Genomic DNA, 25,444 nt, shown 5'->3' on the forward strand with positions numbered 1-25,444 from the left:
TAGAGGGGAAATTATGTATTTGGTTTGGACATACTACATCTGTGATACCCAAGAGGAGAGGCCAGCCACGATCACATGGGTCTACAGCTTAGGGAAGAGGTCTGGGTTAGGAATATAAATATATGAGTTATTTCTACAAAGGTTTTAACTGGGATGGAATGATACAAGAGAGAGTGCTAAATTAAAAAAAGGGTCTAAGGGGCTTCCCTGGTGGCGCAGTGGTTGAGAGTCCGCCTGCCGATGCAGGGGACACGGGTTCCTGCCCTGGTCCGGGAAGATCCCACATGCCGCGGAGTGACTGGGCCCGTGAGCCATGGCCGCTGAGCCTGCGCGTCCGGAGCCTGTGCTCCACGATGGGAGAGGCCACAGCAGTGAGAGGCCCATGTACCACAAAAAAAAAAAAAAAAAAAAAAGGGTCTAAGAAAGAGCCAGGTAGAGAAGGAAAAGGCTACAAAGAAAGAAAAAGGATGGCTCAAAAGGTTAGAAGACAGAGAAAAGCAAGGAGAGTTTTGTATCACAAGAGCCAGAAAAGAAAGGCACAAAGAAAAATTGGCATTTTGCAACTACTTCCACTTCTACAACCTCTCTGTAATCCTCTGATTATTTTATTCTCAATTATGAGCTACTGTCATAAGGGAATTTTGCCTTAAAAAAAAGTAAACTTTTATTAAGGATGTGTCAAGCTTTGCTTTGACTTAATATTTAGTTGAAACCCTCTTTGCCTTTGGCCTGTGGCAGGGGAAACAGCAGAATGCCTAGACTGACATCGTTTTCCATGTTCCTGAATTAGGCATGACCAAAATATGCAGTACTGTGATCACAGGATCAAGCTTGCGGCTGACAGTGATAAGAAATTTTTGCCCCTGAACTATACTAATTTAAAAATTTTGACTGCTAAATATATAATTAAATTTTCTTTAATGAATTTTCATTATGTCATACCAGAAATTCCTTCTATGATGATGATATTCTGTTTTTGCCTTCACTTTAACCAAATGTTGTACACAGATATACTATAGAAATCATACAGAGAGAAGAAAAAAATTCTAAGCAAACACTAGTAATACTAATTAAAAACTAAAATACAGAACTAAAAAGTACCAAAAACTAGTTTTTGTCTGTAAAATAAGGAGGGATAAGGAAATCTCAATTTGATAGAAGACTCATGAGAGCTTTTTTCTAGTAGGTGGGGAGGATTTTCTGTTTCCAAAGGTAGAGGTTTAGTGAATGCTTCCTTTAGATTTTCTTACAGTAAAAAAACACCTGAAATATTTCTTTAGCAGTACCATCTTTAGCAACAAAGATGAAGGAGAAATGTCTTTAATTCTTGTTCTCATAATTGTTCAAATGTCTCCTTCTTAAGAATTTTGCTCTTATATTCCTTTGGGATTATGTGTCAGTTTGGGGGAGGAGGGAAGTAAAGAAGGCAGAAAAGAAAGAAGCTCTCAAATAATTTACCAATAAAGTTCATGTTAGACAAATTTGATACGACAGAAACATTAGTACCAGGAATTAGAGATGCTTGTACCTGGAGGAAGGAAACTTTTTAGGCAAAAGGGCCAAAGGAAAAGTTCCATTATTGAAGTTAGCAGAGTAAAATTTCTTTCAATTGTACATAATTACTTTTATATAAGCTAAAAAGCAACACTAGGAAACAAAAAGAATTCCCTTTAAATAGTAATAAATTAATCCATAATTATCGGCCAATTTTTAAAGGTGGTTTCTTATTAGAGACAGCAACATCTACGAAAAACTTATAAACAATGAAGAAAGAGAAGACACATGTGAATCAGGAAAAGCTGATGTTCAGCATTAATCCAAGGTTGAAGATGATTTTTTTCCCTTTAACACTGCAAAACCTTTTATTCTTGAAACTGGAGATAGATTTTGAGTAAGAAGTTACTGACTAAGGATCTTAACATTTTGATAATGTGAAAAAAGAACAAGCTAACTTACAAAATATGCCGTAATCTCTGAGGCAGTTTCTAACTTCTTTTCCTATCACTGTAACAAAATTTGTATAACAAGAAAAATCTCAATAGGGTTAAGGCATCAACTATTTTCCCATTCTGCGAGTTACACCGGAGGAGGGGAATTATTAACAGGAATGATAAAGCTGTACTTGCATTTGGTAACCCAAAGAGAAGCTTACAAATGAGACGTCTCATTAGTTTGAGCAGACGGATCAAAATTAAAGGCTGAATCGCCAACTTTTAATTTCCCAATAGCCAAGGAGAGCTTGAAGTCCTGCGGAGTACGACTGTTGAAAAGTCAACCTGAAAAGATTTTCTCCACCTGTCATCACACATGCTTGAGTGGAACACAACTGCCTCCTACCGCTTTTAATACTTTTAAGACAAAGCCGCACATGAAATCTATTAAGTACGCGAACACACAAGTGTAGATGACTGGTATACTGAAACCCATGGAATACTATAATCAGAGAACATCAGCATGGCTTTTGAACATGAAATTTGCTGTATTCTAATTTAATCTAAGCAGAGAGAAACAAAATTAATTCGTCTATATATTTAAGAGGAAATTAATTTTTAGCATGAAAAGTATTTATTTGCCTTAGAGTTATAGTTCTTTTTTTTTTTTTTTGCAGTACGCGGGCTCTCACTGTTGTGGCCTCTCCCGTTGCGGAGCACAGGCTCCGGACGTGCAGGCTCAGCGGCCATGGCTCACGGGCCCAGCCGCTCCGCGGCATGTGGGATCTTCCCGGACCGGGGCACGAACCTGTGTCCCCTGCATCGGCAGGCGGACTCTCAACCACTGTGCCACCAGGGAAGCCCTATAGTCCTTTTTATTAATGGACACATATTTTTAGTCTTCTTAATAATGGTCTGAAAAGTAGTTGCGCTAATAAAATTATTTAGGGAAACCACAATTAGAGAGAAAATCCAAAATACTAAACAACCTGAAGGCAAACAAATAGAATCAAGGAGTATTCACTGGAAGAATTTTTAACAAGCTGGCAAAAAGAGAGGGGGACATGAGGTAGTCGCAAGGAAAATTCAATTTGTTTTCCTGGATTAGAATAGACTGACTTACAATTTCTTACTACTATATACTAACTGCTAAGATATATTTAAAAGGCAACAAAATAAAGCTAAAGTTTGTTTGGTACACAGTGCTACAAGAAATAACTTATGTTCCCCTATTACTAAGGAAAAGCACATTGATCAAATACATAGCTGGCTGCTTAATAACAATGCACTAATGTCCAGTTAGTTACAACTATAACTGAATTCCAGAGCAAAGCTCTGTTTCTCTCTGTCTCCTGTTTCTCTGTCTCTGTTTCTGTATCTGTCTCTCTGTGTACACACACACACACACACACACACACAATTTACTGTACTTTTATATGTACAACAAAACATTTATACAGAAGAGTCTCTTAAAATGAAGCATATATAGTTAGACCTTTTAGTCATTAGAGTCAGGCAGAATAATGTAACTGAAGAGTTAAATTGGCTGTCAGTTTTTTAGATAATAAGGTAAAAGATTGTTGAATTTTTCAACAATATTCATCAATATTCAACAATATTCATCTTTATTCAACAATATTCATCAATATTTTTCATCTTCTGACAGATGGATACATATAAATTCGTTTGTTGAAATTTATCACTTGGAACCTTATACAAAGACAACTAGTGACTAGTATAACACTATAATCAACCTCAATTACAAGGGAAAAAACTAAACTCAGAAACTCTATTCTGTTGTGGAGTTCTTTGTTAACCTTCTAATAAAAGCAGAGGACCACAGCTTAGAGAAGGTATTTCTTCAAGGTGATAAAAAGAGAAAAATAATCCAGTGAGGGGTTCTAAGCCCCCGAAAACAAACTTCCACATGAGCCTCAGTAATCAAAGACTACTGTGAAGTAGCAATTCTTGTGTGATGGATTAAATCAAAGATTGCTAGCCTTGTTGAAACAGGTATCTACCTCAGCTTCCAAAATCAAAATGTATAACAGTCCTCTTTTCCAAGTATGCACACTGCAATTCCAGTTCTGGACACATTACAAAGACAATCAGCAGAGGCTGTCACTTATCAAGCTAACTGAACTTATAAGCCAAATGGTACTTGGCAGAGCAACTTGCTAACAGAAGATTTAAACAGACAGAGCGATCCCTTTGAAAAGACTAAAACAGAAAAAGATTTTAGTTTTGGGCAACTTTCCCAAAGTTACATACATAATACAGATAATTTAAAGAAATGAAAAAGAGAGAGGTTTATTCTCAAATTATGTTGTAAAAGAGTTTTTTACTTGAGATGATTACATTAATGTAAAAGACTAAGATGCTGCCTTAACCTAGTACTTATAATCTGCAGGCACTGGCCTGGGCATTTGTAGTACTAGCAATACTAGAGGCAAATACCAACTAATGGGCCATGGTCCTGATGTATTTTGTATTTTCCAACAGCCCCGACTCACTAAGGATCTTTGAAGATGAGCAATTCTTCACAATGAGATTCTATTTACCAGAGTCCCCATGTACATGACACTATACTAGGAACTTAACCAACAGTATTTCCTTACAACCCAATCTTACGTAGTACGACCTGTTCTACTGGTACACAAAGCCTAAAAAAACACCATTGCGTAGAACACAAATTTTTAAACTATAACATCTTTAAGCTAAGATGTTAATTTACATGTTATTGCTTCTATGTACGGTTCTGTCATATTTTGAGGTAGAGAAAATAGAGAAACTATAGAGATAATGGAGAAAAAAGGATAGAAAATTAAGGGAGTAAAATGCATTTTAAGAAATGGAAGGACATACACCAACAGAAACTATCTCTGAGTGATAGAATTCAGTGATTTTTTCCCCCTCATTTTTGTTTTTTTTTCCCCTCATTTTCACTTTTTGGTGTACCCAAGTGTTAAATTTGTTTACACTCTTTTATTGGTCACCCTCTTTTATACTAATCATATTTTATATTAAACATTTTAAAGACACAATTACAGAGGCTAAAGACCACAGGATCACATATGAAGCAAAAGCACTGGGAAGAATGGGTTTTTCTAATTGAAAGGTAAGTGCATACCCAAAGCAAATCATGAATAACATGGTATGTAAAACATGAGTTTTTGTAATCATGATTTAGAGGTAATTGTTGCTACCTAAGAAAAAAATTTCACTGGTAAAACACCACTGTGTCTTATATAACTTACAATTGTAAAACAAATTCAAAATGGCAAACACACATCAGATCATAATCTTACATCACACTACTTGATGCTGTTCAGAAGAAAATGGCATACATTTAATAAAATCCTTTGCAGGTCTGCTATGACAATGAGATATTATAACCCATTCAGAATGCATTATAGAATCATGTGGTAAGACCACAAAATATGGCCATTTGAACCATAATCCTATTTCACAGAATTTACCCTAAGTAAATGTTTCAACAGAAAAAATAATAGGCAGAAAGATGATCACTAGAGCAGCACTATTTTTTAATAACAGAAAGTTGCAAACATTTAAAGCACTCAATAACGGAGGAATAACCAATAATAAAAGGAAGAACAAATGTCAACTCAATGGCAAAGTGGCAGTGTAAAGTTCTGAAGATGCTGTGGGCTTTTATCAACACGGACTTGTATTGCAATCCTGGAGCAACCTTTTACTAGCTGTATGACCTTGAGAAGCTTCTTAACATGTCATAGGTTCATTTTCTCTTTTAACAAAAGGAGATTTAATGCTTATGTCAGAAGATTGTGAAGATTAAAAGTCCGAAGTGACTTACATGGCATCTGAAACTTAGAACCTGAATAAAAATTCCGTTCTCTCTATTACAGACATTAAAATTGTGAAGACCAGGTAGAAACAATGAAAAATCTTTAGTATTCATTAAGGAAAACTGAATATAAAACTGTACATACAGTATAATTATAATTTAGCAATGGACTGTAGCCAGTAATTAAAATTAAGTTTGAATGAGCAAAATTAAAAGCTACATGTGCAAATGGATAAAAAAAAAGACCAGCAGGACATGCATAAACATTACAATAATAATGTTGAAAGGGTAAAATAATAGTGGAACTATGAAAATTTTCCTTAATATTGTTATTTTATTTTTACAATTAAAAAAAGTAAATAGATATGTAGGTATGTCTAGAGAACTGAAGAAAGTCCTACTTTTATGGAAAACAAACATCATCACTAATCACTGAAACAGAAACTGGGAGACCTGCAACCTAAACCCTACTTCTTATGGCAGAGAACCTGAAAACAATCATGCTTATCCTGCTCCATTCTTGTTTTGGGAGAGGGATGTAAGCACGGATCTGGACAGGAACTCTGATACCGAAGTGTTTCAGTGGGTTCTTAAACTGTAACCACACTTTACAAAGTCACCCACAGTGCATTTTTAGCCAGACAAAAGTGTAGGGGAAGGAGACAGCTTGGTGGTCCTTAAAAGGCTGGCACTGGTGGATGCCATGACATGCACACAAAAGGTAGGAGGTAATGCCTGTGTGCAACTTCTGCCTCGTCTTTGCACACTCTTCATTTCCGGGTTCCTCCTGCCCTACAGCAGCTGGCCCCCGACCGCCTGAAGCCTCCCCTGGTGTTTCCCAACCTAGTCTGTCCTTTCTAAACAGGAACCAGCACTGTGAACCTAGCTCTCCATCTCAACTTTGGTCTGAACTTACTACTACAAGTGCCTGCCCTATGGCAGTTTTCATTTCGAAAAGTATGCAATGGATGGATTCACACTAAGAATGAAAGGGCTGGCAGTGAGATCTAATCTCTACTGACCAAACACCCCCAGCCAGCATCTGAACTTTGTAAATCATGATTTCTAGCGGGACATGTTAGCCCCTGTAACAGTGAGAGAATGAACTATGCCAGAAGAGGAAGAGGATATAATCTTCCTAGGATTCTTTAAATTACATTTACTTGGACTTTTACCTACCTACATTACAAGATACAACTGCTACATTTCCCAACATTCAGGAATAAGGATGCATTTCATTTTTTAAAGACATATTTTATAACATAAGATTATATGGAGAAAGGCTGAGTAGTTTAATAAATACTGATATTGCAATTACACTCCTTGGTATTTACCCAAAGGAACCGAAAACGTATGTCCACATAAAACCCATCCACAGCTGTTATGTACACATAAACTGTGGAACATCCAGACAATGGAATATTATTCAGTGCTAAAAAGAATAAGCTATCAAGCCATGAAAAGACAGAGATTTGTGTACCTCAAATACACATTGTGAAAGAAACCAATCTGAAAAGGCTACACACATCATTACACTTTTTTTTTTTTTTTTAACAATCTTGATTGGAGCATCTTGAACTTTGAAAGTTCTTAATATCCAAACAATATGAAAATTTATTATATATATTTCAATTGCTACTACTTCAGGAAAACAGTAAGAATAATATAACATTTAAATGTTTTACATTATGTAAGTAAATTAAAATTTTTGATGTATGAGAGAAGGTTGGTGCTTTAAAATAAATAAAGAAGTAACCTGAAATGTAAAGGATGAAATTCTTCTTTCTCTTATCTATTTAATAAAAGTGGCAAACAAAACAGCAATGATCTATCAATACTGGAATGATAATATTACCTATGAATATTTTATGACTTATATGGCTACCCAGTGGGCTAAAAAATTACTAAGAAATAAAACCTGTGAATCATTATCTCAGAATTGAAGAACCTTTTTAAGAGCATAAAAATTAATAATTTTAATCATTAAGTGTTCTCTAAAAACAGGATAAAATAAAGTGTACCTGGTGTCCAGCCTTTACTTGCTTCAAAACACTTTCATAACATACTTCATCCATGTTATTCAACTGTTGCACCTTAAAGTTTTTAAAACATGAAAAATATCAGATGAAGCAATTATAAACTTCTTAACCACAAAGGAAGCTTTATCAATTACGACGCACCTCCTTTTACTTTCAGACTAGCCAGAATGCAGAAACAACACCTGCAATATCAACACCTGATATATAACAACCCAATCGGAAATAAACACAATATAATTAAAAAATACAAATAAAATACCTCATGCAATAGTTTCAGTGAACTAGCTTTATAAGAATGCAAGTTTTTTAAAGACAATAAGTTTAAGAATAATATTCTAGTGAGAGATATTTTAAAATAATTTTAAAGTTCTTTTCACTGTTTTCACCAGAGAAGCCCATTCTTCAGACTGTTTTTCTTCTATTTCAGTCTATAAAACTATACATAGAGCTTTCCTGTGTAATTCTCAAAATCACCGGAATATTACCAGTAGAATATCATGACATACAAAGCTAAAATGTAAGGAAACATACTATTTCTGTAATGTATACAGAGTTCGGTAGATATTTTTCTACAGAAACATTTTCCAGATTAATTGGAAATTTAATATCAAATTAATGAATTTAAAAAAGGTCTCATTTTCCCTATTAATGATGAGACAACTTCCAACCAAAAAGGTAAGGTAGTTACCTCAAAGAGGAGGCATGTGACACAGCCTGCATCTCTCTATTTAACATTTATTAAGAGTCTGGAGGGGATGAAAATGTTACACAACTGAAATGACTAAAATTTAGATTTTTTGTTTTAATAAAGGAAACATTTTAACATTCTGGAACTCTTATAGTGATTAAGTAAAATGAGATAATCACAAGACAATTTACTCTCCATTAATGATTGGAACAAACAACAAACCAAAAACTTCTCCAAACAAAACTCTCAGTAATTTTTTTGGTGAATTTTGGATTGAGCTCTGGTCAAAGCCATTATTTCAAATTAGACGTGTCATGGACACCATTTTCCTATTTTGTGTTCTTCCACAACTGAATCACATCGTGAGCTTCTGAATGAAACTCTAAGAAATCTAAAAGGATTCCTTACTATAAGAAATGACAAATTAACAACGGTTACAATATATTAAACAACACCCTGGGGGAATTCTTGTTACCAACTGTGTATGTCAGCTGAGCGTAAAACTAACACATTTTAGTAAGACAAAAATGCATATTTATAACGAATATATATAATTAATTTACTATTTACACTGTGTAAGATTTGTAAAAATAGTTTTTAAATTTTGCCAAATTTTTAAACCTTCAAAATAATTATGATAGTTCAACATCTCACACCATTCCTTTTGTGATTACAATGCTAACATATTGTGGTGAAAAATACATGGAAGTTAATTAGCTGTAAGTGATTTACCACCTTCTATGATGAAATTAAAAGAAAATAAGTTTTAAGACCCCTGACAAGCATCTGAAAACACTTTCTTCTCTACATCTTTCTGTGAGAACCATCTGCAATCATTTAAATTATAAGTTGAAAGAACAATCTAATGTTATAAACAGCTCTACATCTGTTCTAATGATACATTAAAATAAACTAAAAAATCAAACATATATTAAGATATGGCTGAAAAAAACAAGCAACAAGTAATACTGAAAAGCCCTTGAAACAATGAAGGTAAAAGATGCATATCATAACTATTACCATAACATGAGCTGTCCTTCTATGTATACATCTGAAATGGCTCCCCACAATTCTAAACATACATTACTTTTATGCAATGCAGATGGAGCATATTAACTGTTGCAGTGACATTGGCTTTTAGTATTTTCTAAGCTGAGTATTTTATTTATAATACTGTAGGCTAAAAATGACCCTGTTTTACTAATACAATTGTTTTTAGACAAAAGTAATGTAATACACTAAAGACCAAGGTTGACATAGTAACACAGGATTCTATCCTGCTTTCTTTTATAAAGAGGTCATATGGCCCGTGAATCTTCTCCTAAAACTATTTCTTCCACGGGGGGGGGGGGAAGTGTCATTAAACAGAATGATAAACAAATAAATTTTAAGCAAAATATTCCTTCATGACATTATAAAAGCCTAAAATAAGCACCCTGATAATGCAAATGGTACATGGTAATACTATTTAAGGAATTAGATAAACAGACTTTTTAAAACATTGCAAAGAATTTCAGAAATGCCACTTATGTATATAATTAATATGATAGTTATACAATATTATAAGTTAAATAGAGCCCCTCCTTTAATAGTTGCTATCATGAAATTATTTTTCTATTGCATATAAGGTATTACTTATTTTACATGAATAATATTATATCATGATATATATTACTGACTTAACTAAAGTCTTTTATTATTTCATATTGGCCTTCAACCCTATCAAATTAACATTTTGAAACATATTCTTATATATAACTTGTGTTCTTAGCTGAGAATACAAAATATACACTGATAATAGCAATGCAAACTACTACAAGCAGCTTTTTGGAGCAGGAGACATTCTACTACATATAGCTGAGGAAGTATGCTTGAGTTTTTTTTTCTAGGCTGTGATATTTGTAATGTGACTGAAATGGTCTTCTGGAGTCTCTAACCTCAAACAAGTATTAAACAATACATCAACAAAAATATTTCTGGAAAAGAAAACATAAGTTTTAAAACAAATGTTTACCTTATTTGCACTTTTAACCCCCAGAAATGTCTGTCCAAGAGGAACAGGTCGAAAGCGGCCATCAAAGTAGAAAAGTCCAATGAAGGGATTAACGTGTAAAAACGTAGCAACATCGAGGTAGTTGGGTAAGGTTGCAGACAGTCCAAGAATTCTTATCATACTCTGTGTGGATTCAACCTATAGGGGTTATTTTAATTAACATATGAGATAGATTCAACCCATCTGGATTTGTACCAAGTTTAAAATAAGTTTTAGTAGTATAAACGATGAAACAGTCACAATAAAATAAGATCACTGAAGAAACTGAGAATAACAACACAGTCTAAAAGACAGATACTGTGAAAAAAAAACTGGCTTAAATCTGGCATGTGGAATGATATAAAGTGATTAAAAGTGTAATTTTAGTATATTTTCTGAACTGGAAAATTCTTAAATAGTTTCTTCTGTTTTGTTGTTTTCCCCCCTAAAAATTTAACAAGGCAAGTGACATGTGTTAGGTTTTAGTGTAAGCTGTACCACTTTATAATTTTAGGTGTTAGAAGTATATGCTCTTTATTCTCAAGTTCAATAATTTCAAATTCATTTTAAACACACAACCACAGAAGTCTGAAATAATTAAGGTAGATTCTTCTAGTGTTTCACAAATTTAAATTTAAAATGATATACTGTATAAGAGAGAGTTTGTGTGGAACAACAGCCAAAACTTGGGGGAAGAAAATCACAAACTACTCAAAGAATGTCCTAAGCTGCATTATTTGTGTTCACTGGTGGGGTGTAATATTCTAATTTTGTGGCTGAGCTCTGCTGAAAACATCAATTAATTTGTTCGTCAATCATTTATTAAGCTTTTAATGACAGGCACAAAGCCAGGAGAGCAGGGGTTTAAGAGTCTGTAAAAACTACAAAAAAACACTGTAATGTGTCCCATTAATAGTAGCACCTTCTAAAAACTGAGAACAATGAAGAGAGATCACTAATCAAGCTCGGGTAAGTCAGGGAAGGCACGCAGAGGTGACAGTTGTCGGTGTTCTAAGAGAGCGGCTAGGACCTGCCAGGTAGGCCAGGAAGAATGGCGTTTAAGGTACTGTACTTAGCAACACTAATGGCACGAGCTAGAAATGTAGAAGTGTAGAGATGATCATGAGAAATCTCGCATGCCAAGGAGTTTCTCCATTTTACTGCTGATGAGCACACGACACTATTCCATTCTCTTTCAATTACGTTTTTATGATGATAGCTGATAGTATTCTCATCTTTTTCCATCTCTAAACGTTCTTAAAAGATCTTTATCCTTTTTAATTTTGTTTACTCATAGGTTTTCTACTTTTTTGTGATTGGATTTGTTATGTTTATTTTACTTTTTTAAAACCTAGCTTTTGCTTTTTTAAAAATATAGAAGGTTTCTAGCTAATAAATCTAATTCTATTGGTTTCCTAGTTTGTATTTAATTTTTTTCAACTGTACTATTTTTCCATTTTTTTAGAACATTCTGTTTAAAATTACCCAACATTTAAAATTTAATAATTAACTTACTATAGTCCCAACATTCCTGTTTCATTTGAGTATAATTCAAACTCTGAATTATAAACTCTGTCTGTACTTAATAAACTTTCATTATTTTCTAATAATAATGTTGTCACTCTCTTTCCCTTCCTTCCTTTCATGATCACTTACTGAACTCTCAGTGTCAGAAGACTATTCTTTCAAGTGGTTGGGTTTTATGTCTTCAGTTTATCAAATACAAAAGTGTAGAATGTATGTACATATACATGTGTTTGTATATACATATGCATATATAGATATGTATGTGTGTGTGTATATAGTTTTGTTTTACCATATGGAAGTTATTTCTAAATTTCTATTTTTTTTTTTTTTTTTTTTGCGGTACGTGGGCCTCTCACTGTTGTAGCCTCTCCCGTTGTGGAGCACAGGCTCCGGACGTGCAGGCTCAGCAGCCATGGCTCACGGGCCCAGCCGCTCCGCGGCATGTGGGATCCTCCTGGACCGGGGCACGAACCCGAGTCCCCTGCATCGGCAGGCGGACTCTCAACCACTACGCCACCAGGGAAGTCCCTCTATTGTATTTTGTAAAGACTATGATCTTTTCAATTTCTGCTTTGAGAAAATGTCCCATGGTCACCTAAGATGAACATAATTTATCTATTTTTAGGGTATACAATTCTATATGCTTGACCACTTTCTGACATTAATTATATTATTCAAATTCTCTATATTTTATATTTATAATACAGGAAGTTAAGCATTTGCCAAGAGAAAGTATTACTTTCATCACATAAAAACTTCCCATTTTAAATTAAGATGCCAAATGTTGCTAAAGGGAACAGTCCAGGACCATTCACAGGTAAGCCCTAGGGGTTCTGCAGAAGTATGGGGGGCATTCTGCAGCCCCATGCACCTATAATATCCTTTCTATCCGGGTTTTCAAATCCCACATGCTTTCATATTTTTCTATACTAGGCTTCCATGTAAAAGTTTAATTTAAAAAAGGGTTTCTTACCTGGGAAGAAGTTTGAAAACCTCTGATGTGATTTTTAAAAGTACACAAGACTTGGAATGAATTTGGTAAGTTAATTAACCTTCAACCAAATTCCTTTATGAGAGAATGCATATAAAAAGATTCTCAATCTTTAACAAAAGACTATACAATATTATTATTTTTTAAATCTAGGAACTTTTAAGTCATTCTCACCTTCTTGCTATCATAAGTAAAATAAGGGGATTCATGGGATATATTTACTTGGGCAAATATTTTAACTATTTTTTCAGTTTTTATGTCTCTCTTATTTACATCTAATTTTAGTCAAAACTTGCTTGCATCATGCTGGTATCTTCGAGTTATTATACCTAAGTGAGCAGCTCCCAATGTCAGATTTCTCCTTGGATATTTCTATACAGTGCATATATGGGCTGGGAAAGTCCAAGGGCCTGAGTTCACTCCCTCACACAAATATTATTTACAGGCACTTAGAGAGGCCCTGTGCCTTCCAAACTCATTCTGTAAGTAGGACAAAAATGAATCTGCTTACTCACTGTTATGGGTTCTATCTGGGCTTCTTTGAGGACTAAATAAAACACTACCTATGAGATATACATATGGCTCCCAAACCAAACCCAACCCAAACAAGAGAACCCTAAATAAGGGGAACTGATGACCCTACCTACTATTTAAGAAACCTCCTTTACATGCTATGATTAGAATCCTTTACAGTAATTAGAATGATAATTTTAATTATACCATAGTTCTATTTCCTATTGATGGTGATGTGAAAGGATATGAAGGTGATTTTTAGTTTTAAAATCATTCAACACAAAAGTTATTGAGTATATTTTTAAGGACTTTTGATGTTAAATATATGATACCTTGCAAACACTAGAGATATTTTTCTGCTAAAACCCCATTTTACAACAACTGTATTTTTTAATCTAAAAAAATCATATCATTCTCAACACAGATAAGCCTGTATGAGAAATATATTCTTTTAAATATGGATAATTTGGAAGTTTATGTCTTAAACCACATCTCGAAACTCCATACACTATACAGAGTTATCTGAAAATATTAATAGTTGAAAGCTATGAAAAATTAACATTTTACAGTTTCTTCTTTATCATTAGCCCAAAAACTAGGCAGTAAATTTTTATAGCATTGTCCCTCACATAATATCTAAGTTTGGACAAAGTCTATTCACTGAAAGTAAATTTAGTTACAACTAATGTTAGTTCAATGTTGTTAAATATAACAGATTAGGGCTTCATTGTACTTTTTTATTTTCCAAATTTCTTTCACTCATGCCAAGTATGTTGTGAATTTAGTCCCTAATGCCACCATGCAACTTCAGAACCTGAACAGAATCTACACTGCATTAGAATAGCTACCTATGGTGTATCTATGTTAGTTACAAATTGTTGAAGTGCCATGTAAAGCACTGCCATCTACTGGGAATGTCTGGTAATCACAAGGAACAAACAAAAAGGAACTTCATTTTTTCTAAAAATATTTATGAGCACTGCACTAATACACTGGAAATATGAGAAGAATCATATAGCTCATTCTGTTAAGGAGATTAAAATCTAGTGAGAGATAAAGACAGAATTACCTATAGTTACGTTGTGAAATTATAAGGAAGACTGTGATGAGTGCTAAAAATGTGCAAAGAAAGGGAGTACAGAGGGAACACAGAAAAGGTGTAATTCTTTCTGAGTGGTAAACTAGGAAACACTTCATAGAAGAAGTGATATTTGGCAAACTCAAAAGAATAGTAAGTTTTCAACAGATGGACGTGTGGAGCAATAATATATAATTTTGCATTTACAACCCTTCATCTCATAACTAACAATACACTCTGACGTAAGTAAGATTAGTTTTACCTCTGAAAGAGGGCCAATGGCATTGGAAAAAAAGTGGGGAAGGAATAAATGGTTTTGTGTGGCTGGAACCTACATCAGGTAAGGAATATGATGAAGAAGCTAAAATTGGACAAATAGGTCAGGGCTTCAGTAGTGTTTAACGTCCAGTTAAAGTATTTAAACATTTTTCTTAAGATAACAAACAGCAAGTCATCAAAGGTTTATAAGCACAGTAAGTGATAAACTATACAATTGGAATTTGGGTATATTATGAAGAAGCCAATGTGCAGGATGAATTAATGTATATTTACATATTATATATCCATGTTACATACAATGTATTATATATTCCTATATCATATGTTAACATATGATATGTTTATAATTATACTACATATGTAATAAACCTATAATATATAATTTTTATATATTTTACTTCACAGTTTATAAACTATATATAGAAAATTATACTATTATATATTCATAATTTACAAAATATTTATAACGAATGCTTCAAAGTACATATGGTACATAATGTGTGTGTCTGTGTACATATGTACAGAAAGCATCAGCAGCAGGCCTGCAATCTATTTTCTCTCTCAACTGGGAATCCTCAAGAAAGAAAGATGCCCTGGTCAAATCCCCTTGTAAACATGCTAATGACAGACCTCCTGGCAAATGTACTAATGGTATTTACTTGACCTCTAATGTTCTATAGTTGCAGGAAAGCTTTATCTTTGTAATGCTTTTAGCTGATGGACATGCTCTCTAGGTGGCTCAATGCAAACAAACCAGGAATGTATGGACTTACGTGGCCTGGCTCCCTGAAAAGATCACTAAGCTATGTACGTATCAAGGTATCAAATCAAAACATTTCGTGATCGGAAAGTATCACCTTGGGAAACAGTACCTTCTGTTAACCACTAATCTCACTTTACCTAATACACTAATCATATGCACTGTTTTGTATATCAATTCTACCTCGATAAAGCTGTTAAAAATTTTTTTTAAAAATCTCATGACAGGGCTTCCCTGGTGGTGCAGTGGTTGAGAGTCCGCCTGCCAATGCAGGGGACACAGGTTCGTGCCCCGATCCGGGAAGATCCCACATGCTGCGGAGCGGCTAGGCCCGTGAGCCATGGCCGCTGAGCCTGTGCGTCCGGAGCCTGTGCTCCGTAACGGGAGAGGCCACAACAGTGAGAGGCCCGCGTACCGCAAAAAAAAAAAAAAAACTCATGATCAAAATAGGTCTCTTTTGTGTAAATGATGTCCTGCATGCTTCTTTTCGAGACCTCACAAGCAAAATCTGCGCCAGAGCAGATCCACCGTGGCGAGAAAGGAGAACAGTGATGGCAGTGGCAGACTTCTCCATGCTTCACCACTGTCTCACAACTACATGTATTATTGACATTATTCTTAAGTTGGGTATTAGCTAAAACCTCTGATTTTTGTGTGTCTACTTTGAATATTTCAATGCTTTGTGTTTTAGGTATGTGCATCTGTGCATGTGCATGCACATATTTTTATATAGTAAAAAGTGAACATGTCCTAAAGAGTCCTCTAATCCCATCCCTACTATAAATCCACTTTTACAGCGTGTTGCATATGCTTCCACATCTATGCACCCTGCTCTACCCCACCTTAAAAATCTAACTGTAAGCAAGAACTTTATTTGGTAACTATAACCACTGCACCTAGAACTGTGTAGCCAGCACATAACAGGTAGCTAATAAATGTTCACTAAATGAGTGAATGAGAATATAAATATATTGCATTTTTTTTCTTTACACAAATGGGATTGTGCTGTATATTGTGTCTTTTCAATGAGAATATAACATGGATATCTTTTAAACCCGGTTCATATAGCTCTACCTCGTTCTTTTTAAAGACTGCAAAGTGGCATTTTATTTTATGAATTAATGGAATTTATTAAACTATTTCTTCTTTTGTTGGACAGTTGGGTTGTTTCCAACATATTTTGCGCTAACAAGAAAGCGTCAGTGAATACTGGTGTTACTATATCTATGTGTCTGTGCTATTATTTCCATAGGTTAGACTTCTAGAAGTAAAAACACAGTTTAGTGAGCATTTTCAAATTACATTCTTTTTTCACTTTTGCAAATCTATGTAAGAGAAATGTCTCATGTTGATTTGGATTCCTTTTAAGCATCTTTTCTATGATTTTCAGAATTTTTATTTCCACTGTAAAGTGCTTTTTCCAAATTTTTAAAAAAACATATTTCTTACTAGTTTACAATAACCTTTTAATTATAAAGGACATTTAAGCTTTATTTTATGTGCTACAAATAATTTCTATTATTCTGACTTACATTTGGACTTTTTGAAGGTATCTTTACTGGTCAGAAGTTTTTAATAGTTACATATCCAAATGCGCCACATGTTCCCTTTGTAACCTTTGGAGTTTTGCATTTTGCTTAGAGCTTCTCCACCTCAAGGTTATTTTTTAAATGCTCTTTCATATTTTCTTTAATGCACTGAGTTTTGTCTGGTATAGCTAAATCATTAAATCATCTAGAATTTTATGTTGGATTTACCAGATGAAAGTACATTATTTTAAAACATTTGAAAATGCAATATAAACTTCCTCAAATTTTGTACTCCCTTCATATTAAATTCCCATACCTAGTTCTAGATGAGAGCTATTCAGGATACGAAATATAAAGAACTGACACCTAACTAGTCATTGGGGTGAGGGTGAGTGTTAAGGAAGAAGGAACAATTGAGTGTGGCTCCCACACACTCAATTTGGGCTTGAGAATCAAATGGACTGTCATGCCATTTATAAATAGGGAGGGAAGATGGCAGAGTTTCTGACGTGTTTAAGCAAGAGATGTCTATGAGATATCAGAGTAGAAACATACAACTGTGTTTGGATAGGAATAGAAGTCAGCGGGGAGATTTGGACTACATGCAGAGATTTAAGTGACACAGGCACAGAAGTGTTATTTTCCCAGGGTAAATATTTAGAATAAAAAAAGAAGATGGCAAGTGACCAGAGTCCTGTGTTGGAAAAGGTCACTGAGAGGATGTGACTGCCAATTAATCTGCAAGCTAGACCTTGTCAATTAGAGGATCCTCACCCCCTTTGCTGTCCTAGGAATATGCATTCCGCTTGCCTTCCCTGAGCTAGAAGCTTCCCCGAGGATGCAGCCTTGAGATAGCAATGTGGTGTTGAGACCATTTGGACAGTATATGTGACTGAAGTCAGTTAAGGCCTCTATATACAGTTAAGGCAGGTGTAGAGGTCGACTGATCTTGCAGTTGCCCAAGACAAGCCTCAGAAGTAAGTTCCCTTGCTTATTAAAACTGTCACCTACCAATCTGGAGTGGTCTGCCTCTTTTTTCAGTTCTCTCCTTGCCCTCTGTGTACAAAGCCAATTTGCAAACCAACATCGTGGAGAATGTAAACATTTCAAGGGTGAGAAAAGGAGAGAGCAAGGGAGCCTGAGAAAGAGCAGCTAAGTAGGTGACCAAAAAAATCAAGTAAAGAAAATCAAGGCAGGGTGGCATCATGGAGTCCAAGAGAAAAGAGTTTCAATTCTGAAGAAATAATGAGTTATATCCTGGTTAAAAAACAAAAAACAAAAAAACTTTTTATGACCTATGCTGGAGCAATAACCAGACCACAGTAGTTTGGAAATCAAAAGGGAAACTGAATATAGATTAATATTTCTAGAAGCTGAGTGGTAAAAACAGCTTGACTAAGCAGAAGTTATTGGAGCAGGATAGTTTGAGGGAGGTGTTTTGGTAAAGATGGGTGGGACTTTGCAATTCTTTAAAGCTGAAGGCACAGTGCTCACAGACAAGGAGAAGTTAAAGACCCAGGAAAAAGAAAAGGGATAACTTACAGAGTGAAAGGAATGGAGTCGAAGACAAGGGGACAGGGGCCCTCTAACTAAAGGATGAGGGATGGAATGATGAGGATAGATTTGGGAAGGGGTTTGAGGCTTTTGCTGGATGGTGGGGAGGTTTTTTCTGGATGCAAACTGAGGGAGTTCAGCCATGAAGGCCTGTGTTTCCACTCAGTAAAAAGTATTGTCTTCTAAGAATGAGGCACAACAGGGTGGGGAGAAGGAGGGAGGAGTCTGGTGAAGCTTGGAAAAAAGAAGCAAAGCTGCTCCGAAGTTACGGGGTAAATCCCCGACGATTCAGGTGAATTCAGAGTCTACGAATGTGTAGTGACCTTAGTCTCCACCACCCCTGTGTGATCTCAGCTAGTGTTTAGCAATCTGACTGGAGGGAAACATACTGTTCAATTGACTCATGATTGGAATTTTGCCAGGGAGTCAGGGGATAAATAAGTTAAGGCTATTGACAAAAGAAAAAACTGGTCATGTAGTCTTGGCTATTTCAGAAAGAAAATAAAGCCAGGAGAATATGGATCAGAGACAATAAGAGATGGGAAGTCAAGGAATTAGAGTTCTTGATTATGTTAAAAAACTAGTGTTCATCTACTGTCTTTACATGTACAATCTACCAACAAACATCATTTTAATAGTCATGGGTACTTTAAGATATCTTTTCACTTAATGGAAAGAGGGGTGACAGAAAACAATCACAGATCATTGATGAATTTACCAATTTTGATTTGGACAATTTATGAGTTACCACAAGGTCCAAAACTAGAGACAACAAGTACACGTCCCTTTTTAAAAATAACAATTAAGATTACGCACATTAGGAGATATTTCATTTTATCTAGTATATTAAGGAAAATATAAATCATTTCCAGATTTTTTTCAGTGGGGGGAGAGGTCAGGCATGGAGAGAAATGGATGAATAATTAATATTCTCCTATGTTCTACCATATTTTAATACGGCTTAGTCAAAGTTACATTTAGCTTTAAAACACAGGTTTAGAATAGAAGTTTTCCTGTATTTATTTTGGTTAATTTAAAGAGACTTCAATAACATAAGACATGGGAGGAAGAAAAATAGGGTACTTTTACCATAAAAATGAAATAGCTGAAGGTTTCTCCCTACGAAAATTATCTTTATCCCCATGAACAATACATACTAATATTTCTTTGAATGTTACATTTAAGTTTAAAAACTTATCCCTCAAAATAAGCTTACAGGGCTTCCCTGGTGGCATAGTGGTTGAGAGTCCGCCTGCCGATGCAGGGGACGCAGGTTCGTGTCCCGGTCCGGGAGGATCCTGCATGCCGCAGAGCGGCTGGGCCCGTGAGCCATGGCCGCTGAGCCTGTGTGTCCGGAGCCTGTGCTCCGCAATGGGAGAGGCCACAGCAGTGAGAGGCCCACATACCGCAAAAAAAAAATAAATAAATAAGCTTACAAATAACTTCCCCTTACCTGACGTAAAGTACGTGCCACTATGCTTTCTAATACTGGTCCTCTATCTTCATGAAGTAAATGAACTTCATCAAGAATAAGAAGCTTTACAATTTGGGAAAGAGCTACGTCCCCAACACTCTTTCTTGTCACTACATCCCATTTTTCTGGTGTGGTCACAAGCATCTATAAGACAAGAAAAGATAAATTAAAAAGGGGAAAGAGGTCACATATTATTTAAACTTCCACTGTGTTATTCAAAAAGAAATATGATTAACCACCTATACACAGATCAAATAAAGTGTTACAAATATCCCAGAATGATATCTGACTCACTGTAGACAACAGTCACTTCTCTTTAAGTTGTGATATTAAGCAGTTACTCATTAAAACTCAGTAAAGGTAGTCTGTCTGTAAATTGTAGTGTGAAGTGTACAAAATACACAGGCTTGCTTAAAACGTGTCTTACAATGTAAGAAACCAAATGACACTATCTTCTAAACAAGTGTGTACTGATAATGGCTTTTATTTGAAAAGGGACAAAAATAAGTGAATAAATCACTAAAAGGAAATGAAAAGGAAACCAAGGATCCACTCTAGGAATGGTTACCTGTTTATACTTTTCCAAATTTGGAGGAAGCTTTACTATTGACACACAGTTTTTAAAAACTACCCTTTAATATCAACTAGTATATGCAGAAGTTTATACTAAAAAACAATACATATACTACAGCATAACTGGCACAAAACAGCAACACAAACAATGAGTCACCGGAGATCCAGGGTACTAAGAGCAGGAGGTAAGCCCAGGGTACTTATATATAAGTTCTTAGAAGAGACCATTTGACATGAGCTGTGATTATAAGTCTATTTGCTTTCTAAATATTGAATTGTTTGTGTCCCCTAAAAGCATACGATAGCAGAAAAAAAGAAAAGTTTAATAAACCTTCTACTACAGTAATAGTGAACTAGGAAATAAGCCCTTATATAACTCAAAGAACACATGAGGTAACAAATCAAAAGCAAAGCTTTTCTTATCCAGTATATCAGCTTATAGAGACTGATGACACTCAAAACCCACTATGCTTTGAAGAGTGAAGAGGTTAAGGGGGTCAGATTGTTCTCAACATTTTTGTTGTGTTATCTCAGGTCTGTTTTTGAAGTCGCTTATGGGAATGATGATAATCTTATTTTTTTAGATTGCAATTGATGTATAATTCTTAACAAATACAAAATCCAAGTTTGTCAATATAACCTGTTGCATTATTAGAGATATCACTGCTATCATTTTGAAATGAACTATATCAACCACAAAATTTAGCAGTTGTACTTCGACGTAACAATTAGTGAACTATAATGAAATAGATTAAGGCATTCATATCTAAGGTGTGAAATACTACAAATCCAAAGCTACTTAGTTAATTTGCTAAAGCCAAATGGCAATGTTGAGATCACATCAAATTTTACATTTAAAAAAATGCTTTGGAATCAAGTATAAACAGATGTATAATGGATTTTAAGATCTAAAATGGGTTGAAGCATTCAGTATGCATTAATTAACATCTCTTTTATATTCCAATAACTTAAACAGAACTTCTACTTTGAAAAATGACAAATTTAAAATAACCCAAGATATATCATTATAAATATACCCAGGGATCACTTACTAACAACCCTTTCACTCAAAGTCCTAAAAAATATGCCCATGTGATTTCAAAAACAGTAATTCTCTTAAACTGTAAATTCATGTCACATTAAAATATAAAATAAGCTTACTATTAATAAATGTTAAGAAAGCTACAAAGTACACTACAAAGATAATAATGTGGTAATGATTAAATTGTAAAGTAAAATTTTTCAGATATCGGAAAACTATACTACCAAACCTTAAAAATCCATTTTAGCATTTTGTTTTATACACCTTACTTTCAGCACAGTGAAAATTGGCTTCATTTATATTACCATTTCATTACTCTAATCCCCTGAACGAAAATGGCTAGAAAATAAAGTGTCACATTTGCTTAATGAATTGGAACTCATGCAAGACATTTCCATCTGCTCTTGTGTTAGGGCATGGGTTAACTGTCAATATTTTTACTGTCAACTCAAATTTCTCTCAATACATGTACTTATTCCCTCAGGAGTATGAAAATCATTATTCCAAACTGTTCCAATTTTAGCCTGACCACTGGGAAAATGGCAGAGCTGAGATGCTATACACCACTACTGTGCCAACAATTTGGTGTATTCAATTTTAAAATGCTCCAGTTGACAGCAAAACCAAAGGACCTATGACTTGCTAGAACCACCTCATCAGGTAATTAACTCAAACATTAATATTATTATCTTTTGCCTTTTAAAACAAAGGGGAAACAAAAACAAAACAAAAAACAAAACAAAACAAAAACAAAACAAAAAACTTTTCTTACATCTGTAAACAGTAAATTTACAATGTTTAGTTTTCTGTGATTGTTTCATGACTACTAAAATACTTTTTTTCTCTAAGTGAAATATATTCCTCCTAGGGGAGAAAAACAGTAAAATTTTTAAGCTGATTTTTTTTTTTTTTTTTTTTTTTGCGGTACACAGGCATCTCACTGTTGTGGCCTCTCCCATTGCGGAGCACAGGCTCCAGACACGCAGGCTCAGCGGCCATGGCTCATGGGCCCAAGCTGCTCCGCGGCATGTGGGATCTTCCTGGACCGGTGTCACGAACCCGTGTCCCCTGCATCGGCAGGTGGACTCTCAACCACTGCACCACCAGGGAAGCCCTAAGCTGAATTTTTTATAATTATTTGCATAATCCACTAATTGGACACTATAGCAACCCTTTATCAAAACACACCAGAAAGGTGGTGTTTCACAGAAGAATGTCATGCTTGAATCTAAGTTTTAACAGACTTGTCCCAAATAAAATTCTTTGAATTTCAAGGTAAGAATTACTAAAGAGATCACAAAGCCTCTTGTCAACATACCTGTAAGAGTGCAAGAGGAACATGTTCAATTGTGCGTTTTACAATTTTTAAAAACTATTTTAACATCTTTAATGCAGTATAATTGCTTTACAATGGTGTGTTAGTTTCTGCTTTATAACAAAGTGAATCAGTTATACATATACATATGTTCCCATATCTCTTCCCTCTTGCGTCTCCCTCCCACCCTCCCTATCCTACCCCTCTAGGTGGTCACCAAGCACCGAGCTGATCTCCCTGTGCTATGTGGCTGCTTCCCACTAGCTATTGATTTTAAATTTGGTAGTATATATATATATATATATATATACATTTTACCTTTTTTTCCCCATATAATTACTAGATTAAACTAGTAGAGTGGGAGAAGAAGAGAGTGAGAAATACTATTTACTACACAACTATCAGAAAATTTAAAATGAAAGACATAAAATGCCATGTGTTTGGAGAGGATGTAGAGCATCTAGAACTCTCATGAAATAATCATGGAAATACAAACTCACACAACCATTTTGAAAAGCTGCTTGGTATTACCTACTAAAGTTGAACATATGCAAGCCTTGTGACCCAGCAATTCTATTCCTAGTATATTATGTACTGAACAGAAATACACACCTATTTGAAACTAAAGATGTATATTAGAATTTTCATAGCTGTACTATTTATAATACTTCAAAATTGGAAGTAAGCCAAATTTCCATCAACAATAATATGGACAAATAACTTATAACATAGTTATACAATGAAACAATTATACAACAATGAAAATGAGTAAACTACTGCCATATGCAGTAACATGGTAAAAACCTGAAAACCTTGTTAATGAAAGAATCCAGTTACATAGTATATAATTTCATATATGTAAAGTTTTAAAACAGGTGAAACTAACATAAGGTGTTAGCAGGATAGGAGTCACCTCTGGGAAGGAAGAAGGACACAGCAAATGGGAGAGGAATAAGGAGAGATTCCGAGGTGTGGTAATATTTTTCTCTTGATCAGGGTGGTGCTTATATCAGTGTATTCACTTTACAAAAATTTTATCAAGCTGTTCACTTACAATTTCTGTACTATTCTGACTGTGTATTTTACTCAGTAACAGTAAGCTATGCACATACATGCTCTTATAATTACATATAACTTACAATTAAAAACAAAAGTTAAATGGCAAGAAAGGATACCTGGACTGAACAGGTAAAAGGTGAATAAGAGTTTGCCAGACAAAGAAAGAAAGAAGGATATTCCAGGCTAAGAAGAAAAAATAAGCAAAATTTGTTCTTTGTGCTTCTAATATGCATGGACCACATATCATCTCTTGCGTGATCTTTCTATGTATGCTGCAAGCATCTTGAGGAAGGTACCAAATATGAAATTTTTACATGGAAGTCCAAGTTCCTCAACCTACTGATTGGGTTTTTTTTTTTAAATACAGATACAACTTCTACATTTAGGCCAATTTCCTGCCCACTTATCAATCTTCTTCTCAACCAGAGACCTCTATAAGTACCAAAAGCAAAAAGATAAGAAAGTTCAATATATTTATGGAAAGTCTTTGAACCAAGAAGAGAAATTAGACACCTAATTTAGAAATCATAATACCCGTATTTCCTTAATGTTATTGTTGTTGCTGTCTATTAAAAAAAATCTATTCTTGTCTTTCCATATTCATATTTTTCAAAGATAGGCCAGTCCATAAAACCTTCTAATTCCAATAAATTAATTCATTATACAGAAAAACATAGTCTTGAAATTATATTACTAACAGCAATACATATCCAGTCTAAGACACAGAGAATTTTTTTTTTAACATCTTTATTGGAGTATAACTGCTTTACAATGGTGGTTAGTTTTTGCTTTATAACAGAGTGAATCAGCTATACATATACATATATCCCCACATCTCCTCCCTCTTGCGTCTCCCTCCCACCCCTCTAGGTGGTCACAAAGCACTGAGCTGACCTCCCTGTGCTATGCAGCTGCTTCCCACTAGCTATCTATTTTACATTTGGTAGTATATATAAGTCCATGCCACGCTTTCACTTCGTCCCAGCTTACCCTTACCCCTCCCCGTGTCCTCAAGTCCATTTTCTACATCTGCGTCTTTATTCTTGTCCTGCCCCTAGGTTCTTCAGAACCTTTTTTTTTTTTTTTTTTTAGATTCCATATATATGTGTTAGCATACAGTATTTGTTTTTCTCTTTCTGACTTACTTCATTCTGTATGACAGACTCTAGGTCCATCCACCTCACTACAAATAACTCAATTTCGTCTCTCTTTATGGCTGAGTAATATTCCATTG

At 34.8% G+C, this 25,444-nt stretch overlaps 1 protein-coding gene across 4 annotated transcripts in view; it reads right to left on the reverse strand.

The window, feature by feature from the left end:
* ASCC3 (activating signal cointegrator 1 complex subunit 3) overlaps positions 1–25,444 on the reverse strand; it is a 332,868-nt gene that overhangs the window by 177,391 nt on the left and 130,033 nt on the right. For all 4 annotated transcript variants that reach the window (XM_019929490.3, XM_019929491.3, XM_019929493.3 and 1 more), the window contains exons 11-13: positions 20,201–20,365; positions 10,499–10,675; positions 7,779–7,850 (exon numbers count right to left, since the gene is read on the reverse strand). In XM_019929490.3, coding sequence (XP_019785049.1) covers positions 7,779–7,850; positions 10,499–10,675; positions 20,201–20,365 — 414 coding nt within the window. The remainder of the gene's footprint in view (positions 1–7,778; positions 7,851–10,498; positions 10,676–20,200; positions 20,366–25,444) is intronic.

Source organism: Tursiops truncatus, chromosome 12 (genome assembly GCF_011762595.2).
Source record: "Tursiops truncatus isolate mTurTru1 chromosome 12, mTurTru1.mat.Y, whole genome shotgun sequence".
NCBI classification, from domain to species: domain Eukaryota; kingdom Metazoa; phylum Chordata; class Mammalia; order Artiodactyla; family Delphinidae; genus Tursiops; species Tursiops truncatus.